At 36.5% G+C, this 21,890-nt stretch overlaps 3 protein-coding genes and 1 long non-coding RNA gene across 4 annotated transcripts; 2 read left to right on the forward strand and 2 right to left on the reverse strand.

Moving 5' to 3' along the window:
- The first annotated feature begins 340 nt into the window (after positions 1 to 340).
- LOC117907839 lies at positions 341 to 4,620 on the forward strand. The gene is made up of 2 exons (XR_004650068.1): positions 341 to 1,199; positions 2,952 to 4,620. It is a non-coding gene; the product is annotated as an uncharacterized LOC117907839 (long non-coding RNA).
- Positions 4,621 to 4,658: 38 nt separating this feature from the next.
- On the reverse strand, positions 4,659 to 5,066 carry LOC117905401 (defensin-like protein 1). The gene is made up of 2 exons (XM_034818330.1): positions 4,991 to 5,066; positions 4,659 to 4,831 (listed from the first exon to the last, which is right to left on the reverse strand). Exons 1-2 carry the CDS (start codon positions 5,064 to 5,066, stop codon positions 4,659 to 4,661), a joined length of 249 nt encoding a protein of 82 aa, XP_034674221.1.
- A 4,674-nt stretch (positions 5,067 to 9,740) lies between these two features.
- On the forward strand, positions 9,741 to 11,158 carry LOC117906211. The gene has a single exon (XM_034819188.1). It carries the CDS (start codon positions 10,056 to 10,058, stop codon positions 10,875 to 10,877), a length of 822 nt encoding a protein of 273 aa, XP_034675079.1. The 5' UTR covers positions 9,741 to 10,055; the 3' UTR covers positions 10,878 to 11,158.
- Positions 11,159 to 16,085: 4,927 nt separating this feature from the next.
- Positions 16,086 to 19,782, reverse strand: LOC117906438 (abscisic acid 8'-hydroxylase 4). The gene is made up of 9 exons (XM_034819460.1): positions 19,427 to 19,782; positions 18,619 to 18,940; positions 18,378 to 18,527; positions 17,997 to 18,177; positions 17,834 to 17,913; positions 17,537 to 17,702; positions 17,352 to 17,458; positions 17,118 to 17,236; positions 16,086 to 16,458 (listed from the first exon to the last, which is right to left on the reverse strand). Exons 1-9 carry the CDS (start codon positions 19,693 to 19,695, stop codon positions 16,344 to 16,346), a joined length of 1,509 nt encoding a protein of 502 aa, XP_034675351.1. The 5' UTR covers positions 19,696 to 19,782; the 3' UTR covers positions 16,086 to 16,343.
- Between the last annotated feature and the right edge of the window lie 2,108 nt (positions 19,783 to 21,890).

Below are 21,890 nucleotides of genomic sequence, written 5' to 3' on the forward strand. Positions count from 1 at the left end.
TTCTGAAAAAGAATTTTTGGTAGCCTAGATAGGATGTTCTAGAATGGCCACTGCATATTCAGGTAGGACTTGTTCATGTTCTCTAGGATCTTTTAATAAGCTTTTGTTTTATTTGTTTGAATTGGAAGTAAAATTCTGGAATAGGGCATCGGCACTGTTGGATGAATGCAACTTTGGCATCCACCCAATTCCTAGAGGCTTAACTCTCCAAGTTTGATCCCTCTTTTTAGGTTGATTGTATGCTAACATGGTAATATTGTGCATCTTTTTACAAGTATCTCCAAAAACAAAATTTTCCTATTCTCAACAGAGCTTTTTCTTTTTCTTTTTTCTTTTTTCTTTTTTCTTTTTTCTTTTTTCTTTTTTTCTTTCAATATATTATTATTAATTTTAATTGTATATTTTATTAAACACTTTAAAATGTCCTATAGTCCAAAAGAATAGTTTTGTCTAGAATCATGTTCACTGATTGTGATGCACTAAGTGAATATTGGGTGGCTTACTCTGGGAAACCCCATTGAGATTCTGCAGTTCCCAGAACAACAATAATATAAGCTGTTGAGCTAGAGATTAGAAATTTGTGCAATTACACAAAACGGAGCACACTCATTCTAATAAACTTACATTTTGTTGCTACTTGACCAATAGCCATGACATAGACGACAGTGTGTTGGTGCATTTTAGTTAGATTTTGGTTTGGTTGTCTTTTTTTTTTTTTTTTCTTTCATCTTCACCTTCATTAGTACATGTAATCAAATGCCTATGCTGCATAGTGGAATACTGGAGAGTATCCAACCTGCATTACATGTGCAAAGTTCTTTTTAATAGATCTTTTGTTTGCATCCAATTGTTTAGGTTGTGTCATATTTGTCCATTTTTTTTTTCTGGAGTTGCCACAAGAGTGTAGGGAACTGGTGTTAACTGGATGATCATGATGCCTATTATATATAAATGTGCCTTGGCTGAATATAGTATTAGTTCTTTCATAAATCTTCAAAACTTAGAAAAGAAGGAAGAGAACATAGAGTTGTTCTGCATATTGTTGGTACAGCATGCAATGGGGTTCTCAATTCTATCACACTCGACGGTGTAGTTCTCCTCCATCATGAGCCACTGAAGATTCCAACTCAATCTGACAGTGTTCCAGAGTATACTTGCTAGCCCAGGAGTGCCACAGGCCTACACCTTTTGCCTTCAATGTAAGTTTTCAGTTCCCTGTAAATTAAGTTCCCCTTTTCTTTGTTTTTTCTCTTTTTCCACATTGATCAAGTTTCTTTGAAATCTATTAGATAAACATCAATCCAGTAAAAGAGGGGGTTTTTTGCAATCCTATGATAGATGCACTTAGGCAAAAACAAAGAGCAAGGTACAGCAAAGAACTCCTAGAGTGCCTTGCCTTGCTAAAGTCAAGAGTCACCTTTAATTGAGTGCGTGGCTTGGGGACTCAGTGTAGTTGTCTTTTAAAGCCCAAAATGTACTAAAGGTATACTTTCGACAAAAGTTGTTTTTAAAGGTTACAAGGTCAAAGAAAATAGTAAAAGGAAAGGAATGTCAAGAATCATCATCATCATCATCATCAGCAGGACTAGATTGGATGTGCAATGGGACTTGCTGAGACTTTCTGCAATGACTGCTAACAGTAAAGACACACCAGTTTGCTGTGGCTTCTCAGTGCAGAAGGTACTTTCACAGTTTCACTCATAAAAAGGAGGTAAGGGAAGATAATAGGGATGGGGGTGAGAGTAGCAATAGTTGGATGCATGTGCATATTTTTGTATTTTAGAAATTGAAGAATTACCAATGACAATATTGTCTCATTCTAATTTATGTAATTTAAGCAATTTTCCTGCAAAATTTAGGTTTGTTCCAATGTTGAACAGTGGATGCTTTCTGGGGGAATTGATAGGGAATTTGAGGATGTTCCAATTGAAACCTTTCTATAACTCCTTACATGATGAGAATCAAGCCCTGTTCGCTACCAAAGAAATTCAGGGCACTTGTGCCCCTATGAGAGTTTGGTTTTTTTGCTTGGGTGGCTGCATGGGACAAGATCCTAGCCTTTGATATTCTTCTGAGTAGAGGGTGAACAATGAGCAATAGATGCAGTCTTTATAAAGCTAGTGATGAATCAACAAAGCATGCACTCCTCCATTGCGAAAGAACCAGAAAGATGTTGATGTTATTAGCCATCTATGGGATTCAGTGGGTATTTCTGGATTCTGTTAAAGAGCTCCTTCTGGGTTGGGAGGTGAAAGGAATGGACAAAAGGCAGAGGAGGGTGTGGAGTATGGCCCCTGTCACAGGTAAGAAATAAAAGAATCTTTGGCGGGGTAGAGTTCAACAACCTTAAGCTAAAAAAAACCCTTATTAGCCTCTGATGGGATTGTTTGGAATCTTGTCGAGGAGGGATTCTGCTTCTTTGTTGGACTTTATTGATGATCTAAATCGTGGATAGTGATTCTTAGTTCTTGTATTCGGTCTACCCTTTTTGTCTAGGTGGTGTCTAGGTGGTGCCTCTTGTATAACCCCGTGTACATAGGATGTGTCCCCTTTTTTGGATGGGCTATTGTCTGGGAAGGAAGAAAAACTAGAAACTAGTATGCACTAGGAAACCAGAATTTAAACTCAAAAAAATAGGATAACTACCAAATAGATAGCTATCTTTATTTTCAAACTTAGATAAGACTCCTGATCTGATAAGCATAAAATTTAACCAACAAAGATAAATTCAAATAACTTATTTGAACCTAAAGGAATTCAAATGATATTTCACTCTAACTTCCAACAGCTATTTTAATATATGAAGGATATATTTTAGTTTAGGATGATATTGATATATCATTCTTAAGTTTTGTTTAATTGGACCAACACTCTTAACATCTAATTTTTGTTAATGATGCATTTTTCTGTTTTGTTATTAGTTTTTGATCTTTTTCATTTTTATCTTGCAGTTTATCATTGGGAAACTCTCCGGCAGATGATTTTGCAACAAATCTGATCCTCTAATTGAGAGGACTGGTAAGTTTCTGTCCTATGCTACTTTGCGAAATAATTCCATGTTATCAAAGCGAGGTGCACGAGCACCATGTGCTATGATAATATGCTGCAAGATAACTTGCTACAGTCCCCTCATTTTCTGATTTATTCCTAGGCAGTAATGAAATGTTCCCCACACTTGGAGAATGAAGTAATGTTCTTGATTTAGTCATTCAACGTAACTAGTTATTTTAAAGACTTGCCAGCAATATCTAATCAGAAGAGTATTACATTCGTACTTCTTCTGTAGGTAAACAAGCCTCTACATGCATGTGGATATTGTTAGTTACTTGATGCTAACATAGGCTTTGGAGAAGCTAACTTTATTTGCAACATATGACATTAGAAAGTCACTCACACTTACTCTGTTCTCTCCCACTTTCACACACTCCTCACAGTCACACCATAGTTTTAAAAGGCTCAAGGTGCAAAGTCCTCCCGGAGCCTAAGGCGCAAGGCTTTAGTGAAGTGAGGTGGATCTTATTTTACATATATATATTTATATAATATAATCAAGTGCCCGGAAATTTTCCTCTATTTTTCATCTTCCCCTTCGTCTTCGTCTCTTCTTCACACTGTTTAGGAGGCTAGGGCTTTTTTTTTTTTTTTTTTTTTTGTGTTTTACAGGTCCAAAATGAGCATATATTGGGTTCTAGAAGAAGAACAAGCCAAAATGTGGCCTGCTTTTTTTTAAAAAAAGATCAGGCTGTAAAACAACGTCATTTTAGCCTATTTCTTTTAAAAGAACAGGGGCCAAGACATCCTTCGGGAGCTTGATATTTTTTAGAAAAAAAACAGGTAAAAAACGACGTCATTTTGGCCCCTATTCTTTTAAAAGAATAGACCAAACGACATCGTTTTGGTCTCAGGAAATTAAAAAGCCAAAAACCTCATCATTGTCCCTTTGCTGCCCTGCTACTCGTTGCCAGAGGGAGAGAAGATGGCCAAAAAAAAGACAGAGAAGAAGACGGCAACAAAGGATAGAGGCGTGCTTGTTGGGGGCGTTGCGCCTGCAGTCAGGCAAGGCGCTTGAGGGTGGCGTCGTGCCGCTTGGAGACTAAGCGCGCCTTTCACAACTATGAGTCCCTAAAAAATATGCTGAATTTGGCGTTCTCATTATTCTGAGAGAGGGAGGTGATGATACTTGTTTAATTACATGCAAATTACGTGGTCGTCATCCTGTCTGAAATTGAGGAACCAAATATTTTTTTACGAGTGATACATCTCAATTATAAGGCAACCAACCTAGAACCTCAGGAAGGGAATTGGATGATGGTAGGCTGAGGACAAATAACAGCATCAACAGGACATGGTTGGCTAGGCAGATATTGTTGGTTGTGCTGCCTTCAATACGCTAGTGTACCGACCAACTTATTTGTTAGATGCCAAACAGACAAATGTAACAGTAGTAGCTTTTGTTTGCACAACAAAGCAGCTCTTATGTAGTAGATGTTAGTAGACACCGGTAGCTGTAGCCAAGGACAGAGTTGCAATTAACATGGCCATGGGCCACTTATTTAGTACACATTTGGCAGACTTGTAACAGCAGCTTTTGTTTTCACTAGATGTTACTCATTTATGAAACTGGGAGCTCAGGGCATGGTCTTATTATTCATACTTGATTAACAATTGAAGTAGCAGAAGCATGCAACTCCCTGGAATTTGGCATGACAAGCTCCATGCTTGGCACCCTCCCAGTTCTTGCACTGACGATCACAGTTCTTCAAGCTTCCACAAAAACCGGACCAGGTCTTGCTAGGCCTTTGGCAGACCTTTGCTTCCAACATCACCATCTCTGCACAGCACAGGACATCACTATTTATTTTCTGTAGTTTGAAACTCAACAACAACACACACAAATTCCTTTGCTTATATATTTCATTGTGATTATAGAAGCAATATGAATCACCTAAATGTCTATTTATCAGAAAGTAGAAAAGTCATATATGCATACCAGTGGAAACAAGAAGGGCAAAGAGGGTGAGGAAGGAGAGGGCATAAGAAAGACGATAACCAAGTAGCTTAGCCATATCTGTTTATACTCTTAGAAAATGATATGAGTCTATTTCTTGGTGCTGTGATTTTCTGCTATTTATAGCCCAATGTTGATGTGTGAATTCGAGGCTCCAATTAGAGAAAAAACAAAGACCAGCTCAAGAAGCCAGGCGAATCCCTTATCTGTAAGCCCATCGTCTCAAACATTTACCACAAATTTGGCTGAATGCATTGCAATTGAAATCTAGTATTTAGATTCACATATGCAATTCAAACTTGTGTTCGTCACTCATCTGGTAGTTATATTTGTTCCCTGAGTTTCATGAATTTTAAATGGAGGGGAATTCTAGGTTTGAAAAAAGAAATGGAATGTAAAGTTAGGACTCATGAAGTTGATTAACCAATGTCTTTCAGCCACTTGAGGGACTCAGCTCCTTGTGATGAATCCTGGTTTGTGATTATGGTGGCTTATATATGCAGGCTCCACCAGTCCAATTGGAAAATTTTGGTATTTGTTTCTGCAGTGGCTATCTGATTGAAGAGTCTCTTGTTCATATCTGCCATGTTTTGACCTTCAGCCAGGGCCAGGGGTTCAATTTTCTAAGAGGGCTGCTTGAGACTACAACAGCAAATGCAGACACACTTGGGACCTGATAGGAGTTTACTTTTCAGACTGAATGGATATGGAACCAGGGGGGACTTCCATCATGTGATGGGAAGAGGGCCTCAGCAGTATTTACTTCGGATGTGGTTAAATGCTATTGAGTCCTAAACAGAAGTACTGCAATCTTTTCGTGCACATAGTGATCTATTAATCAGAATACAGAACCTTTACAACCAGAAAGCAACAATTAAGACCCACAAAATAATTATTAAAAAAAAAAAAACATGTACTTTTCTGGAACCCCACATTTGGTGAGTTTCGCCTCAAAGAAACCATTGATAAGATAATTTGTACTCTTCGCTCTTCAGCTTCTACAGGAGTGGTTTGATTTTCTTGGCAGAGCTGAAGCTTTTGCTTGGAGGATAATCTAATTAAATGAGCCCCGGGATGGATAATTAAGAGACAGAAATAAAGACAAATAGTAGAAATTATGGAGGGAATGGAGCCCAGAGATCCATCACCTCTGAAAAAAGACAGAAGGCCCCAAAACCCCACTAAAAGTCAGATTCTCGAATTAGATTGTCTCCATAGCAGACACATCGAATCCTTTTGAGAAGTATATAATTCAAAGGCTTACTTTTAACTGTTTGGCTCTTCTGACATTTTGCCTAAACAGTCTGGAGTAGCGTTTTTGTTTTGGATATGGTTAGGCTCATACCCCCATCACGTCTTGCGGAATTCTCAACTTTTTGCCCACCCCATTTTCTTCCATGCCAAGAATAACTTTTCTTTGATCCAACACAATTACTTTTTACGGGCTGCGTTTATTACCCATGGATTTTAAATAATTGAGTGCAAAAAGCTTTGCTGATTTTACTGAGACACGGAAAATTAAAGTAAGAACAAAACCCACCACAGCGTAACGCTTGGATGGACTCAAGTGTCTGCGTGCATAAGAGGAACACTTTTACAATAGATATGAACACGTGGCAGAGAAGTCTACTTCATTTTGGATGTGGCAGAACCTTGATACAACAAAAGCTTACACTCCTTGGTGAACAAACAAACGGGAAGGGATTCTTCGGAACCTCCGCCATCAAAATCACAGCGCCAATAATATACCACACCAATGCTTACTAAGAAAGAAAGGATGCAAAACCCCACGTGTCAACTTCACAGCAAAAGCCCACTGCATTATCATTGGTTATTCTTTTCAACTTTGTGGGCGCCAAATAGCTCCACGTCTCCACCAAGAAGGTGAAATACACAAGGAAAAAGTGTTGGGTTTTCTTAGTGAGTAAGAATTTCAGCAGATAGATAGACTGGATGTCCACGTGAGACCACCATGCCCGCCTCTTCTCACATTTCAATGATCAAGAGCCATGACCATATTAACCCCCAATTTTAAAAGGCAGGTCCAATCCGATGTAGATTTAGGACTGACCATGTCCTATCTTAAGAAGCAGTTTTGGCTACCGTGTACGATTGGGTTTTTTTCTTTGTATGCAATGGGTTGGTCATGCGGTTGACCCAGAAGAAGAACAACAAAACAAACTTCAAATGTTATATCAAATCATAACAATGATAATAATAATAATTAGACTCAAATGGGATTTAATTATACATAAAATGAAATTATATTTTTGGCTTTATGAATCAAAACATGATGTTGGAAGCCATAATAAGCCAAATCAGTTATGGAGGGCCATGTCTCAATATGCAAGCAAATATAGTAACATACAATCATATCAAAGCTACCAAGTTTCAACCCTACTATTATATCTTAACCTAACCTCAGCGGTGAGGTGCCCAAAAAGAGGAGATCCTAGTGACCATTCCTTGTGCTGGTTTCTCTCTACATTCTTTTAAGGCTCAATTATGAGAGCGTGGACTGTTTTAGTTAACCAAACTTTTTAGAACTACCGGGTCCTATTCACAGCCTTGACTGAATGTTGAGTTCAATGAGTTCATTAACTATATACTATTTTTTTAACCCATTGTACTGCGGTAGGCCACCGAAACCTGCACAATAAATGCGAGTGAGGAGCAATTACTATGGTTTTAATGAGCATGGCTAAAGACCCGAAGGAGTTGTGAAAAGTTGGCTTGAGAAAAGAGTAATCATTAGATGGGTTGGGTGGGTTCTTCAAATAATCCCTAGAGCCACATTGTTTAGCTTTTTATTTTATTTGTAGTGACGCATCTAATCGAATAGATTATGTACATGAACAGTGAAAACCACCTTTACCTAATTTGGATTGACTTCCTTAATAAATAAAATTTATCATTTGTCCACTGATAAACAGCGACTCTAATGTACTTGAGCAGATGTTGGAAGAAGGGTTACAGCTAATCAAATCTTGATATTTTCAAATGATTTCAAGCAGCTCTAATTAAAAGTCTTAAGCTTAAAAGAAAAAGACCAAATTTATTGACTTCAAATCTTGATATTTTGAAGTGATTTCAAGCAGCTCTAATTAAAAGTCTAGAGCTTACAAGAAAAAGACCAAATTTATTGACATCTTTTTTTGGGGTACGGAAATTTATGGACTTTATTATCCTCCACCAACAAGGCTAAAAAATTAAACATGCAGCGAAGGATAGCCTAGAATGGTCAAATCACACGACCATTTCTCCAGAGGTGAGCCAATCAAGTGGTCCGGCCGGCTCCAAAATGATTGTAACTTTTAATAATTTATTGAGATTATCTGCAGGAAAAGCAATGAAGAGAGGGGAAGTGGGAATTCGTTTCCCGATAAAAATTAATAAATGGAAAGGAGAGGGAAAAAAGAGTAGAAGAGAGAAACCGTGATGATTATGTATCCCAATATTAAATGGAAGACAGGCTATATCGCGTGTCTGACGGAACCTATCGCTAGAAGGAAGAAATGTGAAGGGGAAAGTGGGATTCATTCCAAACACCCACATCCCCTCTCTCTCTCTCTTCCATTTTAACCCGTCAAACACTCGTCTTCTGTGTCGCTTTTGGTACTGTTAGTTCAGGGGGTCACGTGATATCTCTTCGCTGCGCACTGCCACGCTTTGTACGGACGCGCGTGACACTTACGCGATCTGCTTCCTTTTTTATTTTCTCATTTATTTATCCTCCAATTTTGAAATTTTCATGGTGTGTGGTGGATCGATCCGGCCGAAGCACGAGCCCTGAGCGGGTCGGTGCGTTTCTTTTTCTGAAAATCTTCTTTTAGGACTTCACTCATGGGCTTCCCATGCAAGACAAAATGGTAGATGTTTCACGTCAGTCCAAGTACCCTCTCCCACATTAATGCATGCTTTTTTTATTATTACTCTTTTTTTTTCACGAAAGACCTGCCTTTTTCCGAGTACAATTTTCAAACTTAAATAATAATTTACACGAATTTCCTGGAATTTTTTACTAAAAAAAATATATAAAATTAAATTGACTATATATAAATATTAAAAAATAATAATCAACATATAAATTTTAACAAACATTTTGGGGATTTTTTTTACTTTATATTTAATATGTATAATGGATTGTGTGTGGAATTGTTCTCAGGTGAAAGAATTGAAAAGTGGAAACATTGGTCAGTATGTAGTCGAGTCGGGCTCAGGAACAGGGAGAAACACGACGACCATGTTATTCGAAGGGATTTTTTTTTATTTTTTATAATCTATTTTACTTTTATATTGAATTTTATTTTTCAGAAAATAAATTTAATTTTATAATTAAATTATTTATAAAAAAAAAACGAGTTTATTTTTAGCTATTTTTAGTCGAGTTTTTTCAAAATATGGGATATTTTTTAGAATTCGTTTAGTGTTTTAGTGCCGCGTTGGATTGCAAATCCCACTTGTTTTGCGGGATAAAAAGAGAGAAAAATGGCAGGCTGGCATTGCCTGTACATCCGTGACTAACCCACGCGTGCCCGTCGTGACGTGCTTACCCTTCCGCTTCTAATTTACATACTTACCATCCCCACAAATTTATATACTTTTCAATGCCTATCATTATCATTATTATTATTAAATTTTGAATAAAAAAAATAAATGGATCAACAAATTATTATGAGCTCTATAAAAGGAGAACATGCGACCTAGTTCCCATCTTCACTTCGAAAAATAAACCAACATAGGAGCCAAGACGTATAGTCATTACAACCCATAGCTCTCTTCTCTTCCATCATCTTCAATTCTTCAGCTTCGATTCTCCTCCTCATTTTCTTGCCGTTTCTTTCCCTTTCTCGCTCTTCTCTTTTATCATCCACCCTCTCCCATCATCCGTGTTCTTTTCACATCTCTTTTTTCCATATCTTCAACCAATTTCCCGTTTAAAAGCCGTTTTTTGGTTCGCTTGCTGCGGTTTTAGTGATTCCCGACATTTACTCTTTTCAAAACTGTCGTTAATAAGGCTATCAGTTTCTTCCATTTTCTGGAGGGAATGGATTCGATCGATTTTGATAGCGTCAAACTTGAGAAAGCAAACGCCATGCGCAAGTATCATACACTTCGAAAGTTTGCCAACTTTTTGCGAGTGCTCGAGGTTTCTGTGGTACTGTTCATCATGCTGTTTTGGTCTTCAAAGCGAGTTTCGAACGCCGTAAAGATCTTCTCCGAGTACCTCCGGGAACTCTGTGTGGTTCTCGCTAATCCTCGATTCATGTTCCTAATCGGAAATGCAATAATCATCACTCTCTTCGTCAAATCCGGTCGCTTCTCCGGCGAAAACCCCGACAGGGGCAATGCCGAACCAGATCTCTACGACGAGTACGTCCAGCACAGCGAGAATAGCCAGAAGGTCGTTTCCCAAATTGACTGCGCGGTGACAAAGGTCAGCCACGACGATGACTTCGTCAAGCACAGTGAGTCGCAGCAGAAAGGTTTCTCCGAAATTGATTCACAAGTTCCGGCGACAAGCGACGACAGGCAGATTGTCTGCTGGGAGAATGCACTCCATACTGTTCTTCCGGATCCGGTTACAACCGTTACAAAGAAAGTTCCGGAGACGAAATTTTATCGAAGGACAAAGTCGGAGACCATCCGACGCGAGAGTGCCGAGAAGCCTAGTAGAGAGCTGCGGCGATCAGAGACAGATAAGTTTCAGAAAATGGATAGTTCCGGCGGTAAATCGGCGAGAAGATTGTCTAGGGTGGACGAATTGAGCAATGAGGAGTTCAGACGCAAGGTAGAAGCGTTCATTGAAAAGCAACAGAGGCTTCTAAGGGAAGAGAACTTGGCAATCGTCCCGAGCAAACAGAACTGAAGCTGCAGTGAACAAAATAGTAAATATGTCGCGGAATTTACGACAATTCAAAGTACAGATTACTGCTCTAGAGAAGTAAAATGTATCCCCATTGTTTTTATCAATTTTCTTATGATGCTTCAGGGCCGGGATGTACAGTTCTATTTCTTAAATCTCAGAAATCAGTGGTAGATTGATGTTTACCTATTGATTTCCAGGGTCGGCCGTTCAACTCATCCTGCTGAGTTATTGGTTCAGCTGGAATGGCTGAAAACAAAAAGCGATATTACGCTATTTAAGTATGCTATTCTTTTAACCCTAAACTTTTGCCAGTAACATGGAAAGTTGGAAAGTAAGGCTTCTGAAGAGGCTTTTGGAATCAGATTTAAGTTTTAAGATTGGATTCAAAGAGAACACATCCACGGATGGTTTGCTGTTGTGTGTGTTTGGCCGTATTCCCGATTTTCCATTCCAGAAGGGGCTCACATCCTTCGCATACAGCCCTCGCAGGTGCATGTATTGATTGTATGAGGTCGGAGCGCCCACAATCGCAAAGGCGTTTTATTAGTTTGGACTTATTCCCATACCAAACGCTACACACCCTTTCCTTACTGACCACAGAAACACTCCCCTGCCCAAAGGACACCCCCTTAATTTTAAAGTAAATATATGTTTCTTTATTCCTTTGTTTATATGACAGTCCAACCACCATCCTAATTGACGCCACAGAGCAGAGATTGGTAGGGTCATTCAAAGTATGTGACCATGCCCGCCAAAGGGTGAAAATCAAGGACGACCCCATCATCATGAAATGTTTGTAACAACATTCATGTTGATGATGGAATGATTGAAGTTGTCCGCACGGCCAAATTTTTGGCACAGTTATGTATGAAAGAATGTAATAACAGTTCTCAATAATTAATCTAATTTCACACTCAAAAGCGTGTAACCTTCTGAGCAAAAAACATGACTTTTGCCATACTTTTGGCATCTTAAAGTGCTTAACCATAATATTAGAATAATTAGCAGCTTTATCCCGATTTCTCCTAGTTGGGTTTGTCATAATTACCCACACTAAGCGATAGCGTAGTGGGTGGTTCGAGGAAAATTGTGCCTCTCTTTGGCCCCTTCTAAAGGGGGAAAAAAAGTCACCACTATCTCCTTGGTTCATAATGTTCCTTTGTAGGGTCATCCCATTGATCCAACTTTCCCACCCTTGTTTCCTCATCTTTAATTACCCTTTAATGAATGAGGGGCCATTTTCAAGGAAAGAGAGAGAGAGAAATGGTTGTTTGGCAGCAACACACAACTTCCTTGGGGGGGTGGGGCATGGGCCTTGTTTTGTATTTTTTTGGGGTCTGTTTTATAACGAAGCAGCTTTGCTCTTATCCACCTCTTGTTGGAATTATGCCACATAGAAATACTGTTGTTGTGTTTTTTTTTTTTTCTCTTTTTTCCTGCTGGCTATTACCACCATCCATGTACTTTAAAGATAAAAGCCTTCGATCAATTTCCTGCTGGCTACCTATGCTTAGAACACACATCCTCCACAGTACTTATTCACCCCATCTGAGAAAAAGAGAGTTTCAATTTTGATTTCCCAAAGTAGCTATACCCACAATACACACACGATTAAAGAGCAAAAATGATCATGTTTAATGTGTTTTTACCTGATCCATGTCTCCAGGATTTGTTAAGTCTCTGTAACTAAGCTTAGAAGAAGAGTGACATAATAATTTAAGTAGTTTAAGCAACTAAATTAACACTTTTGTCAGTTTTCTAATATTATTCATTGGTTGATGTTTTCTTATTTGTCTGTTTTCTAATATTATTCGTCGCTTAATGTTTCCTTAAATCCCAAGTTTTGTATATATATATATATATATATATATATATATATATGAATGATGTCGGTCGTTTATTTATCATCTACCAAAGCTGGAACCTAAGGCATGAGCTGCCCAGAATACCAGTGTTCCTCCACATTTGAACTCTGAACCTTGGATTCTTTTGGCAACAGCCCAATGTATTTTAATGAGACTGGATTTGAGGAGACCACTAGGTTACAATGAGTTTGTGACAATTGAAGAGACTAACAAATTGAAGGCAATTGATTGGCTGAGTCCTAGTCCACATCATAAACAATACAATGAAGCTTAATGAGAGGGAATTTAATTCATGTCGCAACCCACCTTGCTCCAAGTCTTAATCAAACAACATTTTTGGTCCCCACATCTGTATTTTTTTCTTCTCAAAGACATTCAACTGCAGGGTTTCATTATTGTGTTTCATTTATTATACCCTTGATGGATGCTTCATTCAAGAATCAAACTGGTCCAATAAATCAAGGTCATGATCATTTGAATCTCAGATATTTTTTCCTTGTATTTTTTTATATAGCTGAGAAATGAAAAGGACACCAGCAAGGACATGGGTGGACGGGGGTGGTGAATGGACGGGTGACCTCCTTCTAGTATTGAGCTAGCATCAAAGGAACAAGCCAAGAAAATGATTACCACAGGAGAAATGTAGCACATGTAGTGCAACAGTGGGTGCTAGTTGCTACTCTTTATTCTACTAAAATGAAAAAAGAGAGCCCACCATTTTTAGTGGACCTCTGGTGGACGCTTCTGATTTCTGAACAAGCCTCGGGGTTTTTTTGGGGGCCTTTCCTTTATGCAATGTAACTCAGTTAGAGGACTTAAACCAATAGAGGAAAACCGGATCTTTGTACCCTTTTCCTCCTTTTGTTGTTGTTGTTGTTGTAAGCATATAGAAGTCAGCAGGAATCTTGCTAAAGATGTATCGATGCGAAACTGAGGTGGAAAGAAGTCGAAAAACACAGGTTGCGCAATGATGAATGACTTTTGGTGGCTACTAAAATCAGAGTGAGTTCCATAACACTCTGATCACACTTTCAATTTGGAGTGGATGAGGAGAAGAATGCATGCCAGACAACTAACAATAAACCAATTGTAGTGTATATTAAAGCAAGGGGGGCCAATCAGGATATGGATAATCAGAAAAGATCCCAAAAGAACCCTCAAAAGAAAAAAAGAAAAATGAATGAATGTGTCAAAAAATTGTCAATTATCATCCCCTGATCCTGCCATACCCAACCAAGCCTTGGTAATAATATAGAAAGGAGACACCACCAACTATCAATCCCCTTAATTATTTTGTATAGAAAATATAGAAGGCGATAGGTTTCCCAACCGTTTTGGCGTTTTGGGAAGACAGTGGCCGAAAAATATGAAGAGGAGGGAGCTGGCATTGGCAATGGGATTGGTTAGATCGGTTAGGATGAATGCCAAAAAATAAAATAGAAGGTTGTTTATTAGACAAAAACGATATCAGAACAGGACTGCCAAACTTTAAAAATTAAACAGCCCAACAACACTGCAGAGAATACTTGGCCTGTCTCTCTATTCCCGAGTCCTCCATTGTCGGCTGTTGCAAACATGGTTTTTTTCACAGCCAAGTCAAAAATACACTCGCATTCCTAAATACTTGAAAAAGACAATAAATGAATATTTCAAAAAACATAATATTTAATAATTATTGACTTGTCTGTTCTTAAATTATCACATTAAAACAACTTCTTCTTCTTCTTATTATTATTATTATTTTCTTTTTAATTATTATTTATTTGGTAAAATTAACTTAAAATTTATTCTCAATAATTAAATGAACATATTTTCTTTTAATAGTTTTAATTAATATTTATTCTTATTGATTTTAATTTATTTTATTAATTTTAAATCATAAGTTTATTTATAAATAGGGCTATAATTTGAGTGGGTTGGTAGGATTGATAGGTAATCTGTGTCCAATTCAAATTAAGAAACAACCAATCCAAGCTCAATCAAATTCAACCTTTAATTTGAGATATTCAACTCAAACTCAATTAAATTCAATATTTAACATGAGATATTCAACCCAAACCTAACTCAAAACTCATTTTTCGAAACTCAAGTTAAATTTGGGTTGGTCGAGTTTAAATTCGGATTGATTGAATTAGATTCAGGTTGGTCATGTTGATTGGGTTGCATTATTCAAAATTCATCCATTATGGTTTTTAAAAAATATTTTTTATATATATTTATAGCAAAATTTAAATAATTAATAAGAAAAAACTTCAAAATAACAATAAAAAAGCAAAATAAACTTATGTATCTTTCTAAACAAATGAAAAAGTATATGATATAATTATAATTATATTTTTTTTAAAATAAAAAAAAATATATTATTATTCCATATAATGAATATTATAAAAATATTAAATCGATAGGTTAGACTCAAGTTGATTGAATCTTGGTTCAAGTCCAACTTAAATAGACATTAGGTTAAGAAAATTTAATTCAAATTAAACCCGAATATTAAAAATGTTTCCAAAATCTTCTCTAAGTATTAGGTAAAATTGAGTCAACCTACCCAAGTTGTACTCTTATTTATAATACATGCATGATACATAATATATATTATAAAAAATGAGTGGATGAGGAATTAAAAATTCTAAAATACATTTTCACTAATACCGATAAATGAAATACAAAAGATTTAAAATTAAAATAAATTAATTATTTTGATTTAATACTTAAAATTAAAAGTAACTTTAAGTAGTAATATTAATTTAGTTTATTAATTATATTTAATAACTTAAATTCAAATACCAAACCATTAAATTAATTTAGTAAACAAGTCGTAAGAGCAATGCTTATTTAAGGTCAACATCAGTGGCATTATCCTTTGCACTAGCATTTGGTACCCTGACCAAATTGGAAAGTTGTAGGGATGGTGGTTCTTTGGCCGATTCTGGCAGATCATATTCCCTTTTACAATTTTCTTTCCATTTTCTGCCTTAGTTTTCCACCCCTCGTAGGTCACTTCAGTCCCTCAATTTTGTGGCTCATATTTTACCCGTTAGGTATCGTGGCGTTGTCGTTTGTGAAATTTCAACAAAAGCGACTCCAATGGTAGATAGAAACAAATCATTGAGTATAAAATTTGCACATACTTTAGAATAGATTCAATTTCAGTGAGCGGAGAAAAATGTTACTGGCACACCCATTGTAACAAAAGACCAAAATCATACCATTTGGGTGAAATAAGAAAAGGGACGGACAATGTACGATAATGTAAGTACGTGTTTGGATATGTCTAGGATCAAAGGGAAGCTTTTTTTATATTATTTTTTGGGTCCCTCTTAAAATATAATAGGAAAGAAAATGAAAATATACGAATTTAACATTAATTTACAACAATGTCATCTGCATTTTACAATAATCAAATACTACCCTAAACTCTTAGAAATTTCAAATCCAAGCCATTCATACACGTGCATACATGCACACACCAACCCAGGATGATGGGTGGAGGTTAGGCAAAACCCTGCCTAATCCCAGCTGCAACTAACTACCCAGTAATCAATTTATACACAAACTATTCCTTTTTCCTTTGTACATCAAATTCTGGTCCATATCTTGCTTACGCGTCCGCTGCATCCTTTGCAATCGGGCTAACATGAATGGGGCAGCCGCTTTTTAGTCTCGAGAATAGAGCCCACTTCTCGATGCTTGAATCCGGGTTCACTACCGTCCAGCTGTTCAAATTCATATTCATAGACTTTATTAATGTGATTATCACATTCTTTACTATTTTTCTTATGACAAAAATTAGTACTTGTTTGGCTATGCTTTTGTGTTTCAATTCTATGCGGGGATTCATGAAATAGATGTACAACATGAATCATATAAGGGTCAAGAAAAGATGGTAACTCTTATGTGCTTGTATAAAAATCTGGTTTTTTCCTTGGCCATGATGAGCATGGCCCTTTGTCCAAATAAAAATCATGGTCCAACTGGCCATCACATAACAATAGGTTGACATTTTTTTGAGGAAAAATCAGAACATGTGCATGTGACAAGTCATGATTGGTCCTACTTTTGGTATCGACTAATTGGTTAAGGTAGCCGACCCTTTTTGAGTGAAACTGGTTTTTAAATGGTTGTGTTTTTTAGGAGGATCATAAAAGGCCCAAGTGGTCCAAAATTTCAGTGCTCCAGATGGATCGATAGGCCCATAATGTAAAGAGGAGGTTGGTTCCACCGGCAGCGATTCAATTTGAGGCTCTTCATGATCCAAAATTACAATAGTAAAAAGTCAACAATTCAAGAATGTTAGAAAATTGGATTGCGAAGAAACGAGTCCCCTAGAGGCATATGTCAAATTTAATGACAATAAAAAATGGATGGAACTCACTTGTACGTGGTAATCAGGCGGTGCAGAAAGACTAGCATCATGGCTTTAGCCATGTTCATTCCCAGGCATGTCCTCCCCCCAGTTCCGAAAGCTAAAAAGCTATTTGGTTTTGATTCACCCTGATTATGAGAAATATATCTTATCAAAGCTGAGATAAGTTTTTTTTTTTTTTTTTTTTCTAATATTCTCGGTCGAAGGTAGAAAACAATACATTGTTTGAAAATGTAGTCTTACATCAAACCTGGAAGGAATGAACATGGTGGGATTGTTGTACAACGTAGGATCAAGATGTATAGATCTAGCATCAATATTGATGTTCCACCCCTTCTTGATCTTAAACCCTGCAGACGAAAAAAAATTTCACATCTGGAAATATAAATGACAGGATTCATAAATTTCAAGGCAGTTGAAGAACCAACCTTGAACCTCACAGTCCTGGAGGGCTACTCTTGGGAGCCATGCTACTATAGATGCCATCCTTAACGATTCTTTCACCACCTTAGAAGCATATGGCATCTCATTAAGATCATCTAGTGTAAGAGACGAGGCGTGTGAAGTTTTTTCTGCAATTCGGCCTTGCTCTGCCTGTTTAGATAAAGAAACTGACTGATACATTACTCACTTTGAATTTTAAGTGGCAAAGAACAAAAGATATAATGCAATTAAGAATTTTAAAGTTTGTATGTATATATACAAACTCTAATGTTTGGACTCACTCTGAGTGCGTGGAGGACATGTTGGTTCTCGTCCAGGTACTTAACCATCCAAGTGATTGCACTTGCTGTTGTATCCTGGCCTGCATATGTATTGGATCAACACAAGATTTGATGCATGAAATGGAGGATTAATGAAGAGAGGGGGCTGTTAATTATGAATGACCTGCAATTATCATGGTTAAAATGTTATCTTGGATCTCTGCATCCGTTAAGGGCGGGACTTCATCACAACAGGCATTACCATTGTCTTTCAGGAGATGTTGTAGAAAGTCTTCATGATAGGCTTCTCCTCTTCTCCTTTCCTCGATTTTCTTCTCCAGCATTTTCATTACTCTTTTTCTTGCCTGTTCCATCAATTCAGTGTTCATTAAATATCCAGCAAAAACATCTTTATTTTCCTCAGGGAGAGGGATTTGGGTTTCAAGATTTCCCATAAGGTAAAAATGAATCCAAACTGCTGAGTCTAATAAAATGGGAAGCCCATTAGGCTGAAAGGAAGGGCATGCATGAAGTGAATGGGCTTTGTTAAGGTGAAATGAATTACCTCAAGGCCTCTATAGAATCGAGTGCAGGGTAGCCTCAAAGGGAAGGCAATCATTGCTTCACAAACATGGGCAACATCCTTTTGCAGCATCTCTACTTCATCTCCGCTCTCTAAACTCATCAACATCTTGCACATGGCTTTACAGATTAGCTACACCAAATAAAATCACAAGCGAATGACATTCACTGCAAAGCGTTATATCTTTTCAAATCTTTAAATGATCTTAAACTGCTAAACAAACCTCAAGAGCTTCATGGAGCACAACCACAGTGGGTTTGTGTTCCCAGCCACTGAGAGTAGTGACAATCAGTTGATCAAACTGTTTGATAAATGAGGAAATGGAAGCAGTAGAGAAGAGATTGATCAGACGACCACGGATCAATTTGTGGTGCTGATGAGATGCACACAGTAGGCTCTCATTTCCCACTAGCTCTGCGATTGATTTTATGTATCTCTTTGTGAACTTCCCCACTTCATTGTTCAGTACCACTTTTGCCGACTCCGTGCTTGAAACAAAAACATGAGTCTGCCCAAATATGCTGGTCCTAAAACAGTTTCCATACCTGTCACCGAAAATTTCCGATCATTTCCGAATTGGGGTCTCGCCTTAGCCCTTGATTTCAAACTCATCAGTTCAGATTTAAGAAACTATGGGGAACAAATCTATTCAACTCAAGACTTAAATGATCCCTTTTCCACTCCTCTTCACATATTCTTACAAGACTCAAACGAAGAGTGATTTTAGTACGGATTATTAAATTATGGACAAGGACTGCCCGATATAACTGGTAAGCTTATGTATGCATCAAAAAAGTAGAAATTCAAAGTTAAATATACTTCATTAAAATTCTGAAAATAGTCTTTAAAAATTGAACAGTGGTACTGCATGAAACAGATCATTTAATTTCCATGCATATTATCTTAATCCAACCTTACCAAAGAAAAGATTACCGACTCAACTTCAAAACTTACTTTAAGGCAGGGCGGACGAATCTAATATATATACATAGACGTCTTTATAGTGGCGGAGAGATAGAGAGGGGTGTTACCGGAGTTGACGAATATGAACAAAGTCATAGAAGCCTTTGGAAGAGCTGGTGGCAGCCATGAAGTGCAGAGTTTCTCCGATCAAGGGTAGTCCTCTACTCCCGGGAGGAATCTTGGCAATTGATTCCCAATGAGAGTCACGCAAGACCCTGGCTATCCCACGCATCAACCACATCAACGAGACGATGAGAACCACTGTGTAACAGCAAAGCTGGAGAGTGGCATTAGGCAAAAGATTCAGCATGCTCCTTTTGATCTCGTCCAACTCCATGCTTGCTTCTCAAGTTTTCAATGCATTACTTCTGCATCTATTTATTTTGATTTTTTGATTTTATTTTTTAAATTAATGAATAGAGGAAGGGAGACACCGATGGTGTTTTGGACTGGAGGAGTGTGAAGTAATGCTTCCACTTTCGAACAAAGTGCTCTTAAATTGGACGGTCTGGCTTGCTCCACCCATTATCACACGTCATACACCTATCACCACCAATTGTGACTTGTGAGCGCTCATCTATACTTACGTTTCTTTATCATTAATTCCTGTTTGTATTTCTTTATGCCATCATAAATTCATTTTTATTCTTGTGAAAAGGGATTAATTATTTACTTATTTATGATCATAATTTGAAATTTGGTTCAACGTATTGTACGGATCCTGATATTTGATATGATAATTTAGTTAGTGTTAGTTCAAGGTTTTGTAATGGGTGAGTCCTATGTATATGAAAAATGCTATGAAAAACTATACATATATAAAATGTTACCGAGGGCTAATAAGACAAGAGTGAGAAAAATCTCGCTAGGCGTGTGCTTGTGTACGTGCAATTTTTCATCTCCATCAATTTCAAGACATCAAAAGGTCAAATGATTCTAGAAGCAACTTGACTATTGGGAGTAGTGCTCATGCGCAAATGGAATTTAAAGAAGTAGTGGAATTTGTATTTGAGATTGGCCTTACTCTTATTTTGAGAGTCGTTGCCTTACATCTTTTAGGTGAAATTTGATTTTTGTTATGATATCAAATGCTCTTTTAATATTTTTAATGGCAATTTAAAGTTGATTTATGATTCTAATGTTTTAGCAATCAACTTTTATGTAATGAATTATACAAGTTGAAAATTTGTCCTATTTCTATTTCTTTAAATGTTGAAAATGGTAGCATCCAACTAAAAAAAATTCAATGTGAATGGGTCATATTTCTAAAGAAAAACTTTCATTAATATTAAATTAAACAAACTATGCAATAAAAGTAAATAGAGGGGAAACAGAGGTGTAAATATGATTTTATAATGGCTCAACAAATCCTATCTCGATTCACTTTTTTCAATTTCTTTTTCGAGTAAGGGTTCTATTAGTTTAAGGTTTTTAATCCAAGCTTTCAAACTTTATACTTGGATTCAATGGTTCCATTGGACTCTAATAAAACTTTTTAAGTTCAATGTTAACTTGATGCTTAAACTCTCAACCTTTTTCAAATAAAGGATATTTAATCACACTCAAAGCTTGACATAGGGAAAAATGAATAGATGGGAAATTCAATAGAACTGTTTTCTTATCAATAAATGCATTTGAGTTTTAGTTCGATCAATTGAGTAGATAATGGGCATTGACTGCACTATTAAACACTTTTTCTATAAAATTTAGTCTTGACCAATAAGCTTTAATTTGATTAATTGAGTAGCTATTGGACATTAAATGCATTATAAGTGGCCATTGGTTATTTTTAAACTTCAACCGACCCTTGTCATTGCTCTACAGACAAAGACATTACATTTACCGAAACACTAATGGTAATCTCATCCTTTTTAACCAAATATTTCTATAAAAAAAAAAAAAGGTTTGATAAAATGATACTATGAGAAAATCCAAGGTATCTCCTCTATTTATTTCCATTGAAATATTTGTATACATCAATCAATAAGAGAAAATAAGAATATTCAATCTTTATTTGACTATATTTTCAAAAAATGCCATGTCAAATTTCGAATATGATATAGATGGTGTCACAAGAGTGCATGATTCCAATCCCACATGGTTGGAAAAAAATAGGAACCATATATTGGATTTGTGAAGGAATGAAAATCTTTAAACTAGGACCCCATATATCATCAGTGCCGGCAAAAAATAGAAATTGTTTGCAGACAATATATCAACAAGATTAGTTTGCAATTTGACTCTATTCAATTTCAGCCAAACTAAAGTCGTTTTCACTCAATATTTGGCAAAGAATCATTTTTCAAGTTCATAACAATAACGACTTTAAAGGTTATGTCTAATTCCCAAAAAATACTATTTTTTTTTTTTCATGTTTGATTTTACCATAAAAAATATGAAAAAACATCAAATATAATTAAAATCAATAAGAAATTTATATATTTTAAATTATTTAATATTTATATGATAGAGTTAAATAAATGAAATGTACTTAAAGTAATAAATAAAAATAATTTATTGATTTTAAATTTT

The sequence above is a fragment of the Vitis riparia genome, chromosome 18 (genome assembly GCF_004353265.1).
Source record: "Vitis riparia cultivar Riparia Gloire de Montpellier isolate 1030 chromosome 18, EGFV_Vit.rip_1.0, whole genome shotgun sequence".
Classification (NCBI taxonomy): Eukaryota; Viridiplantae; Streptophyta; class Magnoliopsida; order Vitales; family Vitaceae; genus Vitis; species Vitis riparia.

Coding starts and splice junctions, on each gene's coding strand:
- LOC117905401 (XM_034818330.1), bottom strand. CDS start 5,066: ATGGCTAAGCTACTTGGTTATCGTCTTTCTTATGCCCTCTCCTTCCTC. Junction 4,832..4,990: donor TGCCCTTCTTGTTTCCACTG/GTATGCATATAT, acceptor TGTGCTGTGCAG/AGATGGTGATGTTGGAAGCA.
- LOC117906211 (XM_034819188.1), top strand. CDS start 10,056: ATGGATTCGATCGATTTTGATAGCGTCAAACTTGAGAAAGCAAACGCC.
- LOC117906438 (XM_034819460.1), bottom strand. CDS start 19,695: ATGGAGTTGGACGAGATCAAAAGGAGCATGCTGAATCTTTTGCCTAAT. Junction 17,237..17,351: donor TCATTCCTTCCAGGTTTGAT/GTAAGACTACAT, acceptor TCTCATAATCAG/GGTGAATCAAAACCAAATAG. Junction 16,459..17,117: donor CGCCTGATTACCACGTACAA/GTGAGTTCCATC, acceptor GAATTTGAACAG/CTGGACGGTAGTGAACCCGG.